Genomic DNA, 15,052 nt, shown 5'->3' on the forward strand with positions numbered 1-15,052 from the left:
GGAGGGGATACAAGAGAGGGTTAATTTACAGAGCATATTACAAGCATACAAGTACCCCATAATCATAGGACCCCCCCACCCCCCCCCCCCCCTCCCCTCAAGCATAGTAACAAAACAGATAAAAGATTTAACCGTCTGCATTAGCATTTTCTCCATTTAAAGAAATAAACATCTCCAAAAGCACATTAGCACACAGGTATTAGACATATCTGAGAACGCTATGAATACAACCATGTATAAGGATTGCAGCGGTAGAGAAGAGAAGAGAGGAGGGTGAGTACGGACTGGTTATGAGGGAGGACACAGGGGACAGTAGACTGGGGATAATAAACTAAGTACAAAGAAGCAGTCTCCTGCAGTTATTATCGGCTTCAACGTGTTTGGCTACACTATCTCTCCATCTTGATGGGTTCCTATTGTCCCTCGTGGGTCTCCATCTAAATCTCTGTTAGTCACTCGCATTCTTTGACTCCTTGCCAATGTGTTCCTCTCCCATCTCCCTATCTGTGTCTCTTCATCTCCGTGTTTCTCTCGGTCTCAATCTCTCTCAACAATATGAACAGGCAGCCAGAGAGATACACACTATAATAGGAGCCACAGTCATAGTTTGCACCCTCAATTGATCAGCGCAGGTGTGTGTGTGCTTACGAGTGTGTGTGCTTAAGTGTGTGTGCTGAGGTCTGTGTGCGTGTGTGTGTGTGTGTGTGTTCGCTGTCGTCAGTGTATGTGCTTGCGGTTATGTCTGTGTGAGTGTGTACATGCGTGTGCTCTTTTTTGTGCGTGGGTGCTCTTTGCGTACATAAGTGCGCGTGGGCACCATGTGATATCCTGTCTTTATCCGTCAATTTGCTGCGCCGCCGCTCGCCGTGGGGGGGGGGGGGGGAGGGGGGGATCATGTCCGGGGCGCGGCGGCGGCAGCGGCGGCCGGGAGCCCGGAGCTCCGATTACGCTTCAATCAGGGAACGCCGCCCGAGTCACAATGGGTCAATTTGTCGGAGCGTCGTGGCGGGGAGCCCGGCGCTCCCAGACCCCGGGATGATTGCGCTCCGAGTGCCGCGCCGCCAAATGTGCGCGAGCAGAGAAATTGAAAAATGCACACACTACACACACGCTTGGGGTTGATCGTACGGTGCGCCGGTGTGTGAGAGGCTAAACGAACGCAGCCCCGTCAACGCCTAAAGGGCAGCGAATAAACACAAACACAGGGAGCTGCGGGAGATGGAACAGGCCGGTGCCGCCCGTGTGCTGCCCCCGTGACACACACACACACACACACACACACACACACACTAACGGCGTCAGGTTTGAATGTGGATCCCCTCACCACCGAGAGGAGTTGGATATCAGATGACTGTGCTAGTTAAGGGAGGGTCATGTTCTTCGGAAGACCACTGAAAGGACACAGGTAGGATGTAAGGTGTGCAGAGAAAACTTGATATGAATTGAGGGAGAAAGATAATGCTTCATAAAGGGGCTACCTTGTGCCCTACATATGTTGTGTGCATGAGAAGATAAGGTAGGGAAACAGCTGAGCTACCTCAACTGGTCCGGACACAGATGGGAGAGAGCGGAGGAGAGAGGGAAGGACGAAGAGATCCAGAGAGAGAGAGAGAGAGGGGGAGGAAGTGAGAGATGGACAAAGAGAGCCTGAGGCACAGAGAGGGAAAGAGAGACAGAGGGAGACAGAGAGGGAGAGACACGGTTGGTAAACAGAAATCTCTGTGCGAGAGATTTCAACAAGAGAGGTTGCGTGACTTCTAGAACAGGACTGAAACCGCCTGGGCTTGAAGAGAGCGAGAGAGAGAAAGAAGAAAACAGGAGAGCCACAGGAGAATGCGGGTGGTAGACGGCAGAGAATGAGATAAGGGCCGGTCAGACTGATGAAAGCTGTGATTGAGAGTCTGCTGGGAGACTCTGCGCCCGATGCTGATGCAAACGGAATATGGGTTGTGCAGTCATAACAGATTAGCAGAGGGGAGCTGCAATCTAGCCGGCTTTTATGGTTCCTCCACAATGGGTGTTGTCTGAGCCCTGTTCAAATACAGCCCTCTTTATAGGGCGGTGAGCCCGTTTGCTGGCTGAACCACTCAGATACAGGTGGTGCCCACAGCCTGGTGGATCAAGAGAGCCACGCCAAGGACGTGATTGAAAAGCATTTGTTTTCTCTCCGAGACCTTTAAGTCCCGTGTTTCTTAATTGACCAAAAGCCTGCCTCTCCCAATACACACTAGGCTGGTGTGAGTGCATGCTTAAGTAAGTAATTAAAATAACTAAGTGGCTGTATTTACATAGCACAATCAAAGTGCACCTTCCAGACATAACGCAGCCCAAGTGCTTTACATTCAAAACAAATGTGTCTGTTAATATGAATGTCTATGAGTGGACATGCATCAACATGCCTCAACATGTTGCACGTTATATTCATTCAGTGAGTTATAATTCATTATGTATGTGCAGGTACGTACATGGAATATACCCTGTAAATATGTCTAAAGAACAATAACAACTTCAATGCCGTGTATATATTTGAAACAAGCTATACAACCCGATGGAGAGCAGGTGGTCAGGGAGCGGGCGGCGGGGGGGGGGGGGGGGGGTCTCTCCATTTCAATTCCATTCAAAAAGCATTATGGCACGACCATTGTTGTGAACCGATGCATTACTTATCTTTATTTCTTATAACTGATGGAAGTATGTTTTCTTTCCCTACGAGAGTTTTCTATTTGTTAATACATAATAATTTTTATATATATCGATTTTTTATTTTTTATATATAGAATTTTTTTATACATTGGTAGTCAAGGCCGGGCCCTATTGTTGTTAAGGCAGCCTCCTCAACCATACAGTATTGGGGTAAACACTGGAGAGAACAAGCGTTATTACGCTTTGAGTAGAGAGAACAGAGCGCGAGCTCTGAGGGAGAGGACTCATAGAGAGAGGACTGAGAGAGAGTGAGAGCGAGAGCGAGGGGACTCAGAGAGAGAAGACTCAGAGAGAGAGAGAGAGGGAGGGCTCAGAGAGAGCTCACAGAGTAAGAGCGAGAGAGAGCGCTCACATTAATAGTGAGAGAGAGCGCTCACAGTAAGAGCGAGTGCTCACATTAAGAGCGATGGAGCTCACACTAAGAGCGAGAGCTGAGTGAGCTCTGAGAGAGAAAACGGCGAGGTGGAAGGTAGGCCGGGCTTAGCAGACATCCTGTCTAGACGGTCCACCTGAACTGTGATGCATTCTCTGAGTTTTACCGCTCTGACCCGCCGCTATCGGTTAGCCATTACAGGTCAGAGAGGGGGGGGGGGGGGGGGTGGAGAAGGTCAAGAGAAGGTTCAGGGCGCTGGGGGACTTTAATGGTGTGTATTGACCGCACATTTACCAAGTTATGATGTAGCCGTTATAAAGTTATGACCCGATAGAAGGCAAAATAAATAGACTAATAGCAATTATAAAGAGAGGAATGAGGGAGGGAGTGAGTGTGGGAATGAGGGAGAAACAGATTGAGGGAGGGAGCGAGGGAGAGACCAGGGGGGGAGCGAGGGACCGAGGGAACAAGGGCAATAGCGAGACAAAGAGAGGGAAGGAACCAAACAACTTGACACAGGGCGACCGGGAGGATTCACGAGCAGGTGATTACAGCGGGATGTCACCAGCCACCCCTTTAGGAGAACAACGCCCAGTGGCTTCATGCATCACGCTTCAAAATGCCAGGCAGACAGCCATTGTCTCCTGTGCTGCCGGGGCCACGGGGACACTGACGAGAGGAGATAGGAGGGGGAGGGGGGGGGGGGGGGGGGGGGGGGGAGGGTGACTTGGTGACTAATAAACAAAAAGGGAGAGATTATGTTTCCATCGGTCTACAATCAGGGGTAAGAGCCGGGGAAAGATACAGAGTATTTCTTTCTCATTGATGGATTATTACACATTGAATCAAGTACAATACAACATATATTCTGTTCATAATCTTAATTGTGGTCATTACACAAAAGTGTAAGTGCAGTACATTAAAGAACATTTGTGTTTAATGTATTGCGCCCTGTTCCTTAAAACAACAACCCTATTCAAACTGAACAGACGGAGACAGAGCGAGAGAGACGGAACAATCTAGACTACTGGGCCCTAAGGTGAGGCAACTCTGCTGGGACAACATTTATGCCCTCTCTGCCACACACACACACACACACACACACACACACACACACACACACACACACACACACACACACACACACACACACACACACACACACACACACACACACACACACACACCTCCTGCAAGCCAATGTTTGTCTCTCCCTTTCTCCCGAATCTCTCAGGACATAATCAGCAGGTTCTAAACTCCATCCCTCAACCACCTGGTCCAAAGTCGCCATCTCCCTCCCTCCTCCTCCTCCTCCTCCACTTCTGAACCAACACACTTGGCCTGGAGCCTCCTCTATGCCCGAAGTGGAAGGGTCGGCTTAGCTCAGGAGGTAGAGCAGTTGTCTCGTAACCGAAAGGTTGCTAGGAGGATCCCCAGCTCCTCCGAGTGTTGATGTGTCGCTGAGCAAGACACTAAACCCTAACTGCTCCTGACGAGCTGGCTGTCGCCTTGCACGGTTGACTCTGCCGTCGGTGTGTCAATGTGTGTATTAACCGATGTGAGTCGCTTTGGAGCGTCGGCTAAATGCCCTAAATGTAAAAGTCACCTGAAATGCCCTGGCAGCAACAGCTGAGCACATCTACAGCTCACACCCACTGGGCGGGGGGGGAGACACGAGCAGCGAGGGACGCTGGGTGTTGGATAGCGTTCCCCTGCCTCTTGGCTCGTTAACTCATAGAAAAATGGCCCGGCCAGATAAAAACAAAATATATCCGAAACCCGAGGACGCAGGAAGCGCCTGGCTGCATCTACCGGAGCATGACATCAGCAGTATCGCTGAATAAACGCAGAGGCAGCGCGATGAGTCGGCTACAGTGGTTAAGCAGCGGGCCAGACGCTGATCATAAACGTACACAAATCACCCTCGTTTGCGGAGAAAACCCCGTCTTTGCCGTCGACAGTGGGGGGGAATTACTTTAAGTGGCAATTAGAAAGAAGAGATTGTTGTGAACGCAGGGAGCTGATTTGTGTGTTGCCGTCTGTGTTTCCCCGTGTTTTACGCACATCAAATATTAATGACTGGAGCTCAGCAGAAGCATAACGCAAGACGGAGCGAAGGGAACATCGGAAATTAACAATCACCCGGAATAACAATAACCATATGTGATGTGAAGCGCCTGCGCTTATCTGCTTGGCTTTTGAAAAACCGTTGGCTGTGTAAACGCATGCCTTAACGGGTAGTGAAAGATAATAACAGTACAGATACACCAGTATAAATATTGACAGCATGCACCACTGCAGCATCGACATGTAGGCTCAATGCTCCGTCAAACACGAGTTTAGCATTCAGCAATTCGTCGTCTTATTTCAACTATTATTGTATTGTTATTGTGTTTTTTGTTTTTCTGTGTATATACCGAGTGCGTGTTGTATATGTGCATGCATGTAGGCCTATGTATACAGATACGCATGCATGTATGTATGCATGTGTTTACGTAGGTGGAGGGATACACAGACATTCTGTGTACAGTTTGTAGAGAGAGGGGGAGATATAACCATCCCAAAAAAAAAAATAAGTAACACGCCAGTTAGAGCAGTTCTGGTTCTGTTTTGTTGAACCTGATTGGTAACACAACCCGACTAAAGACATGCTAATATGCCGGCAGCGAGATGTCGTCCGGGTTCGCCGACCCGGCGGCGAGAGAGAGGTGAACACAGCCACCCCGAGGTCCGGTCGAGCGCTGGGAGTCATTCTAAGAACACACCAAAAGAGACGAGTCAGCGCAACCCGACCCTGAGCCACCAGATGTGCGCCGCGCGAACAGAACGCCCCGCGCTCTATATATAGCGGCGCTATAGGAAGTACATGGCAACCCAACCCGACCCCCCCCCCGCTGAAACTTGATAGATGGAGCCGGGAACACGGCGCACGGCCGGGGTGGGAACCCGCGTGTGAGAAGAGTTTTTCTTGGGCGCATCCCGTTGGGGTGGGACGGGGAGGGCGGGGAGGGAGGGAATGGTTTCTTCCCGTCTGTGTGGTTACAGCGTCGGTCTCTGGCGGAACGTGGGTGCCGGTTCTGGAGCGAGCTCGTGTTACTTTGGGAACCGGAGCTTATCGCCGGCCCCGTCGAGGCATGAGCGAGAGAGAGATAAAGCTCTAAGTGTTTTAGAGCGGAAAGCGAGTTTTTTCTCCAGCGAAGGGCGGCGGCAGGCAGAGAGGGGGAAGGAAGGCATGAAGTGCATCCGCACGAGTCGATCGACCCGTTGTGTTAATCGATGTCTGGTCCCCGTATAAATTATTGAAGAGACGAATCTTGCTTTTTTTTTTTTTTCGTGAACACATTGACCCCTTTGTGTGTGTGCGTGTGCACGTGTGTGTGTATGTCTGTACACTCTGGCGAAGGGGTTATTGGAAAGAGAGCTTCCTGTCTTTCCCGGCCTCCTGGGCTGCACTCCACCAATAGATTATCTTGCCTTGGTCTCCAGGGGTCCATGGCTCTCCTCTTCTCTCCCTCCCCCCCCCCCCCCTCAGTCTCTCCCTCACTCTCCTGACAAAGCTGGTGGAAATAGGGGCTTATCGAGGGGCTTGCATTGGTCCACTTACAGCTTCAAAGGCATTCCAAGGCCACAGACACTTCAGAACACTTATCAAGACATCCGGCACGGAGACAGAGACATGTATTGGAAGAGAAGGGGGACAGGGAGAGATATTACAAGTGGCAGAGATACAATGAGAGAGAGAGACAGAGAGAGAGGGGAGGGAAAGAGCGAGATAGATAAAAAGAGGGGGAGAGGGGGGGGCAGAGAGCATGCAAGGGAGAATGAAATATGAGGGATAAGGGAGTGGGGGATACATCGAAAAGAGAAGAGTGACACTTGTTTGTGTGTGCGCACAGTGACGGAGGCTTGAACGTCACCCACTGGAGAAGGCCAGTCGATGTAAAGTAAGAGTCTACATGACAGTAGGTGTGCTACTGCAGAAACTACAGGAGGTCACTCCACAGGTAGAGGAGGGGGGGGCACGAGGCAAACCTCTTCCCCACAACCCGTCGCCACTCCAAACTGAAGTCCACTTCAATCAGAAGGCCCCGGCTCGCCTGCCCCCCCCCCCCCCACACACACAAACACAACACAAATCAATTGAAAAGTGGACGCACTCATTCTGCATTGAACCTGACAAGATCTCAGCCGATAGCTTGTAATGCTACGGTCCAGCGAGCATCCGGTTTGGCATGGTGCGCCAGCGCTGGTGAGGTAGGGGTTTGTCTGTCAGTAGAAGTACACTGATCCAGGCTCCCCCGTACCTCCAGGCCGGCTCTCATTGGATCCAGATGGCCCACATGGTCCCAATAGAACCACTACCTCAGCTGCAGCTGGCTCCATTTGAGAGTCTCTGTGCATGCGTGTGTGCACGTCTAGCGGCTCATTTCTGCTAGTGTGTGTACGTGAGCAGTCCAGCTTGCAAGCTGCATATTTTTCACACACACACACACACACACACACACACACACACACACACACACGCACGCACGCGCTGTATTGAAGCAGACATATTTTTCCAGTACGAGTCCAGGCTACACCCATGATTGTGTGTTTATGTGCACGACAGTGGGGGGATCTGCAAGTATTTATGTGCAAAAGACAGTCCCAATAAAGTGCACGCACCATTTGGAAAATCCGGTTTACGTGTCCGCGCGACCAGCGATGTCTTTTAGACGCGTCGACGATCGGACAGGTAAATTAACGTTTCTGTGGTCGTCCCCGGAATGGAAGGCATCGCGGTAAATATGACACCGGCCGCACTGACGATGTTTAATCATTCATACACGTAGCGGAGTCGGGTAACCCAGTAGGTTATTGGTCCGTTCACACCGGTTATGGCTATTGGTCGTCTAATCTCAAGACGCCTACTCTGCAGGAAGGCTAATCACTGAGCCGTATGGGAATCTTAAAAGGCCCAGGGTTGGAGTGCAGCCAACCGTATTAGGAGTTTGGGACCATCAGGGATAAAGGAATAGCATTAAAAACAATTAGAGCGGCCACACGCTTCCACTACAACCCGAGAGATGCACAAAGTGTTTAAAAGTCAAAAAAGTGTTTAAAAGTTAAAAAAAAAGGAAACGAAAACCCCCCTCCCGCAAGACCAAGAATGATGGTGTGTGCAGTGTAAACAGCAGTGTGTGTGTGAGTGTAAACCTCCCCTTTGTCCCAGTGTTTATTGCTTTTCTGTCTGAATGCACCCGAGAGACGGCCTTGCTCCGAGCTGACCTCCGTGAACCACACACACACACACACACACACACAAACACACTCACACACACACACACACACGTCAATGAGCCAAGGTTGCTGACAAGACAAATGGATACACACGATCCCCACCTTGTCCTCACTATGTTCGGCCCTCAGTTTGTGGCTCCCACTAAGCGCGCACACACACACACACACACACACACACACACCAGCGGGGACCGTGCTGGATAACAACGATTAGCCTGCGATACTTGTGGGTTTATTTTGGGAGCGTTTATAGAGTTATAAAAGGCCCCGGCTGATGACAGGAAAAATACCAGCCGTTGATGCTAATGCATTGTGGTCCGTCGCATCTCTGCTGTCAAACGCAGCCGCAACGTCCAAGCGCTTCAGCCAGTCAAAACGAGGGCCGATATTCATTCAAGATAAGGTCAACACAAAGGGGCTTTGTGTGTGTTTTTAAATATATCCGTGGCTATTCTCAGGCCTATTCAAATGTTACTATACCGAGGGGAGAAGGCCGGATGGAGGGACAGCTAAAGAGGGAAGAAATATTGGCAGTTACTCAAGCTAGCTGGCCGTCTTCTTGAGTGTAAAAGTGCTACGTTGGCGGATCACCCGTTTTCGATGAGGAGCGCCGGCGGTCTGAAGCCCGGGCTTCTAAGGACAGCCACACTAGTGTCAATAAACAACGTCAAGGTAGTTCCAGCCGGAGAAAACCCCCACGCTCGAACGTTCTGCCAGTCGAACGCGAGGTAAACAAACAGCCAACGGCGGACGCGAGCGAGTCAAGTTCACAGAGGATGACACCGCAGCGTCTTTCCAGGCCTCGACCACTGATGGACGCCATCTTGTGAGTCTGTCCGACACACACACACACACACACACACACACACACACACACACGCACTTAAACGTAATGCTCTGTTAGCAGTCAATGTCCACCCCAACCCCCACCACCGATGGCCAACTCTCCTGACCTCCTCCTCCTCCTCCTCCTCCCCCCCCCAAACCCCGTCCTCCCCCGTCCTCCCCTACACAGCCAACCTGAGAGCGGCCCCTGGGATAGGCTGCCCCAAGGCAGGCCAGGCAGGGTCAACACACATCAGAGGCAGGGCTTGGGTTTGGCCTTTAGTCTAATCAAGATGGGGCTGAGATAGCCCGGCAGAAAGGCATGACTGTGACCGCGGACAAAAGAGGCCGAGACAAAGAAGCTGTCGCCGCTCCAAGCACGCACAAAAACAACACCACCGTGGTGACATTCATGACTTTATTAGATATTTGTTCACTGTTGCAGAATGAGCCGAGTAGGCGGCGGCTACAGATGCTGTAAACTCGGTTGGGGAGAGGGAATCAAAAGCAGGTTCTTTTCGTCTCTGTGAGCAAGGTTGGTCGAGGCGAAGAATGAACTAGAGTGACCCAACTATGTTTTCAATGCCTTCATGAGAGCGAGACACACACACACACACACACACACACACACACACACACACACACACACACAGGTTAGATTGCCATCTTTTAGAGAGTGGACCTATTCGCACCAAATATCCATGATAGGGCGTTGCAGAAGAAGTATTATGCGGTGTGAAAAAGAGCTTCTCATGAACAAAAAACATTCGGCACGTGGGAGATAAAGGGAACACTGTTCCAACAGTTGAGCCCTTCCGAAACAACTCTGAGAACAGTGAAAGAGCAATATTAATATCACCATGACGTTCAGAGCAGCCAAACGCTAAACACTAGCACGCTAAACGCTGCAAATCCTGCACAAAGCATGGCTCTATCGCAGGAATGAAACCAGAAATCCTGCGAAGCCCTCACAAAGGATTTGCAAACGCTGAGAAATGGCATCACATGAACTCTGTATAAATCAGTAACACATGACTCCCGGCAGCCACAGGAAGGAAAGAGAAAGAAAGGGAACGATCACTGCAAAGTTACGGACAAAGAATGGGAGAAAGACATCGTCAACAGTCTGTCACATCTTTCTTGTGTACAATAGTGCGTGTGTATTGTTGGGATTGGGCGGCTCCATGGCCCAATGGATGTAAAATACTGGATCTTTCATCCAGGGTGACTCATAAGAAGACAGAGTTTTCAATGGGACTTGCAGGCATGGATGTTTCAGACCTGTGTTGACGGAGTCAGGTGCACAGCTCTGAAAAGTTAACAATAAATAACAGATGGTTGTATCAGAGCCCTTCTTTATCGCTGGGCTTGACCGCAGTAACTAGTGTTCGACAGGGAGATTTGTGCGACAAGGAACGGACGGGTGGATATAGAGATTGAAAGACGAGCGATATATACAGCAGTACCTCCATCTCTGCTACAACCCAGCCGCCTACTAAACCTGCGTACCCACCGCCTCGTGAATCACCAGGACCAGCACCTCAAGTCTTTGTCTCAGCAGGCCCGGTTTGACACACACACAAAAGGCACACACACACACACACACACACACACACACACACACACCAAGTCAAGTGCACTTTATCAGCAGGAGCAATCTATAGAAAACACATGGCGAGGGCCTTTAAGGAAAGGGGGTGGAGCATTGAACACAAAGCCCCTCCCACTTGTGTGTGTGTGTGTGTGCCAAGGGCATCGTGAAGCAAACCAGATTTATGCGAGATGACTGCGCTGCGCATACATGCGAGTGGTGGGAGAGAGCCCCAGCGCCGCTAGGTCGTGCCATGTTTCGCTGTATGTAGGCCACTTCAAAGCCGCCATTTGAATTCAATCAATAGTCGTTTAAAACCCCTCCCCCCCATTTACCGGGTGAAATCAGTTCATGTGTGTTTGTGGTTCCTAATGTGATGTGAGAGAAGCAGGGACACCAGCGTGTGTACGTGCATGCGCATGTTACCACGCGCGCGTGCACACACTAGCCCACACTTGGCATCCATTAGGGCAGGACAGAAAGCCGAGCAGCTGAGCGCATGTGTGCGACTGTGTGTCTTGGCTGACACAACAGAGGAAGAAGGGATTCAAAGAGAGCCAGAACTATTCTGTTCAATGAGAGGTGGTGGCGACGGCGGGGGTTTCTGCACACAAGTGGGCCAATCCGCCCTACAATGGGCCTTAAACTCCTGATTCACCAGACACACACACACACACACACACACACACTTTATTCTCGTCTCTCTCTCTTTTTTTAACTCACTTCAAGTGATGTGCGTGCCAAGTCCCTGTGGGCATCCCCATGAAAACCCTTTGTAATCTTTAATCAGATGAGTCGCAGCCAAATGGATCAGGGTCTGGCACCCCCCTGCCATGAGTTATCACATCAGCTTAGCCACCGCTGACTCCTGCGTCTGTCCGGGCGGCCGTGAGGGGGGGGGGGGAGCCCCTCCGCAGACTGCCTGGCGGCGGGGCGGGGGTCCAAAGGAAGTGTTCAGGTACGCATTAAGGTAACGGGTCGATGCGGTTGGGGATAGGAACACATCGGACCGACTGGCAGGCAGTAGAGTAAAGCAGAGCACTCTCACATCAAGTGGTTGGTCCATTTTCAATTGAGGCATTAGGGCTGATCAGTGGCTTAATAAGAAAAGGCACTGAAGTGGGCGCTGAGGCTAAAAAAAAGTGTTAATTTTAATCACGTGGTCCATTGAACACCACTCGACCACACTGCAGTCGCCGGGAGAAAAGAACAAAAAAAAAAAAGTCTTTGTTTAGTGAGTCATTTCAAACAAATCCTTCCCAACCTTGCTTGAGCACGTTTTACAAATGTCGAATCAATGTATAACAAGAGTGAGAGCTGGGGGGGGGGGGGGGGGGGGGGGAGGAAAGAGAATGTGTGCGGTGGTTTGACGCCATCGCTGAAGGCACTACAACAGACGGGCCCGCAGTGTGAGCAGATGCATGCTTTGTGTTGTTGCGGCCATTTCTATTTGTTCCTGATGTGGTTGTGTGTGCGGCCCTGTGTAGCTCCAGCGTTATGGAGATCGGTATTTTCTCACGAAGAACGAGGTTGGAGGCTGTGGTGAGGGGGGCAGGAGTTTCGGGGGGGCTACGGTTCCCAGGGTAGGGTCTGTGGCTGTGGTGGTTTGCGGCGCAGTGTTTGAGGCTATGGGGGTTCGCGACTATGGGTTTGATGCTGTGGTGGTTTGAGGCTATGGCGGTTGGCGGCGGAGCCTATACAGTTCAAGGCTATGGTTTAAAAGTTTGTGGCTTAGTTTGTTTCAAGGCGTTGTTTGTTCGAGGCCATGTTGGTAAGTGGTTAAGAGTTAAAGGCAATGTTTGTTCGAGGCTATGGTTTGAGTATAGGTGTTGGGGGCGACACTGTTTTATGCTATGGTAATAAGGGCCGAAGCTACGGTGTCCCGAGGCGACGGTGTCTCGAGGCTATGCCGCTCAAGGCACCGGTGGTGCGAGGCTATGAGTTTGAGACCCGTTCAAAGCTCCGGTTCAAGGCTATGGCTGATGCCAGCCTGGCTCAGGAGCATGGGAAGACAAACACAGAATGGGTCTCAAAGGCTTCGGGAGGCAGCCGCTTCCCTGCCAACGTCAACAACAATGGAGGCCACTCGCACCTGTCCTTCCCCTTCTCCCTCTCATTATTTCTGCCCTTTTCATCAATTCCCTCCACATTATCTCCCCCGTCTCTCTTATCGGGCGAGCATTGAGAAGCCATTGGCCACTGTCCCAGGCCCGCCCCACCCAATCCTGCTGTCCTTGCTATGGGGCACTGGAGCAAGTCTTTTAGCGCGCACACACACACACACACACACACACACACACACACAGAGCCAAGTTGTGCCTATGCTTTGTGTGTTTCATTAACAGCAGACTGAAAGCTTTGTCAGGGGCCCTAATTAAAAACAACCGGGCACTTGCGTCCCTCATTAAAATCCCCTCAAATGAAAAAGGACCCGAAGAGAATGACAGCAAAGTGTGTTTGGGTTTGTTCCGAAACATCCAAATTGTAAAACAATGTTCTAGGGTGAGAGGGAGAGAGTGTGTGCGTGTTATCTCATAAACAATATCACGCACACCTTGAAGGGGTTGGGTCCATGTGTCTGTAGTACATTACACTCTGCCTGAAAGCAGTACGACTTGGCTAATCATGAGCAGAGACAGCTTCATAATTATATTTATGTGCAATTACCACAATTATGCGTTTGTGTGCTTTTGGATATCGGAGTTTTGGCATAGCAGGTGCACACACACACACACACACGTTTGTAGCCATCAACCAAAGAGATTTTTGGTGTGCGATTGGAATATGTAAACAGAATCAAACTAACTTGGTGAGGGTGAATTACAATAAAATCCTATTTTATTTTAATTCCATTTTCCAATAAAGGTCTCCTAACAGAAAACGCCGCTTTGTGGGGATTTACTTTAATTAAAAACACATTTCAACGGCACTACCAAGAAATTAACAGCTTATTTTCCGCGCGGCTCCACTTTCGTTTTCTAAATGATTAATGTGGGAGAGATACATGACAATATTTCTTCGAGGGGCTAATAACGGGAATCCTATTGGCATTTAAAGGAATAATGAGGGGGTTCGAGGGTGATTACCAGACCCCATGGCTCCTTAAGCTTGGATTCTGTTTACATTTCTCTGTTGACACCGGCTCCTCGCGTTACTGAGGCAAAAGACACAGTACACCTCCTCAAGCTTACCAACACAATGAAATGACCTGGGGACACACACACACACAGACAGACACACAGACACAGACACAGACACAGACACAGAGAGAGAGAGATGAGGGCAGACGGAGCGAAACAGAAGATAGATAGATAGAGGGAAAGACAGATGAGGGCAGACGGAGCGAAACAGAAGATGGAGGTAGAGAGACCGAGACCGAGAAAGAGAGGAAAAAAACAGATGGAGGCAAACAGACAGAGGAAGACCAAGATGGAGGGAAAAGCGCAATGCTATGAATTCCATAATAACCTGAGCAACCGGCTGGGTTTTTCCGTTTCAAATCCACATATTATCTGTTTTTATCCTCCTTCCTTGCAATGCCACCTGTTTCCATCTCCCACAGACATGCTGTTAGACACCAGGTGGATACACAGTACAGGGGGGGGGGGATGTTCCACCCAGACAAGCCCAGTCCAGTGCGCCAGACCCCCCCCCCGTCCACGTCCACGTCCCACCAAAGACTCGGGGCCCGTACCTCTTCTTCGCGGGGCCGTCCTCTGAGTACTTGTTGCTCCCATCCAGGCTCTTGGAGCGCTCTTCCTTGTGGCCGCCCTTTGACCCCGAGCCGTTCAGCTGTCCATTTGTCAAGGAACCTAGAGAGAGAGAGAGAGGGAGGGAGGGTGAGAGAGAGACCACAGTGATGAGTGACCAGGTGGCATTAAAGGGGCAGGATAGTCATTGGTAAGGGTGATGGACACCCAGCAGAAAGGATCCGGGTTCGACCCTGGGTGACCGCAAACTAGCTGTGGGCGTCCATAACCCCTACCTCACTGCAAGCCGCTTTGGTAAGAAGTCTCTAGAAAACTTAAGTTAATATCCAAAAACACGCTGATGCCAGATGCAAAATGACAACCGCGTTGGTCCCTCTCCGTTGGCCCGGAACCAAAAAAACAACAAGGAACCGGGAACGAATACGATAAAATAAATTTCAGCAGGGCTTCGACCTTCTTCGACTGTGTGTGGCGGAAAAGAGAACAGAAATTGAAACAAAATGTTCTTCATGTAAGGAAGGGCAGTACTCGGCACCGAGGCTGACTCTGGGGTTTCATGCCTCCAGGCGG

At 50.4% G+C, this 15,052-nt stretch overlaps 1 protein-coding gene across 1 annotated transcript in view; it reads right to left on the reverse strand.

Annotated features, from left to right (window-relative positions):
- Positions 1-15,052, reverse strand: part of jarid2b (jumonji and AT-rich interaction domain containing 2b) — a 107,439-nt gene that overhangs the window by 41,183 nt on the left and 51,204 nt on the right. The window contains exon 3 of the mRNA XM_030347599.1: positions 14,467-14,584. Coding sequence (XP_030203459.1) covers positions 14,467-14,584 — 118 coding nt within the window. The remainder of the gene's footprint in view (positions 1-14,466; positions 14,585-15,052) is intronic.

This window comes from Gadus morhua, chromosome 22 (genome assembly GCF_902167405.1).
Source record: "Gadus morhua chromosome 22, gadMor3.0, whole genome shotgun sequence".
NCBI lineage: Eukaryota > Metazoa > Chordata > Actinopteri > Gadiformes > Gadidae > Gadus > Gadus morhua.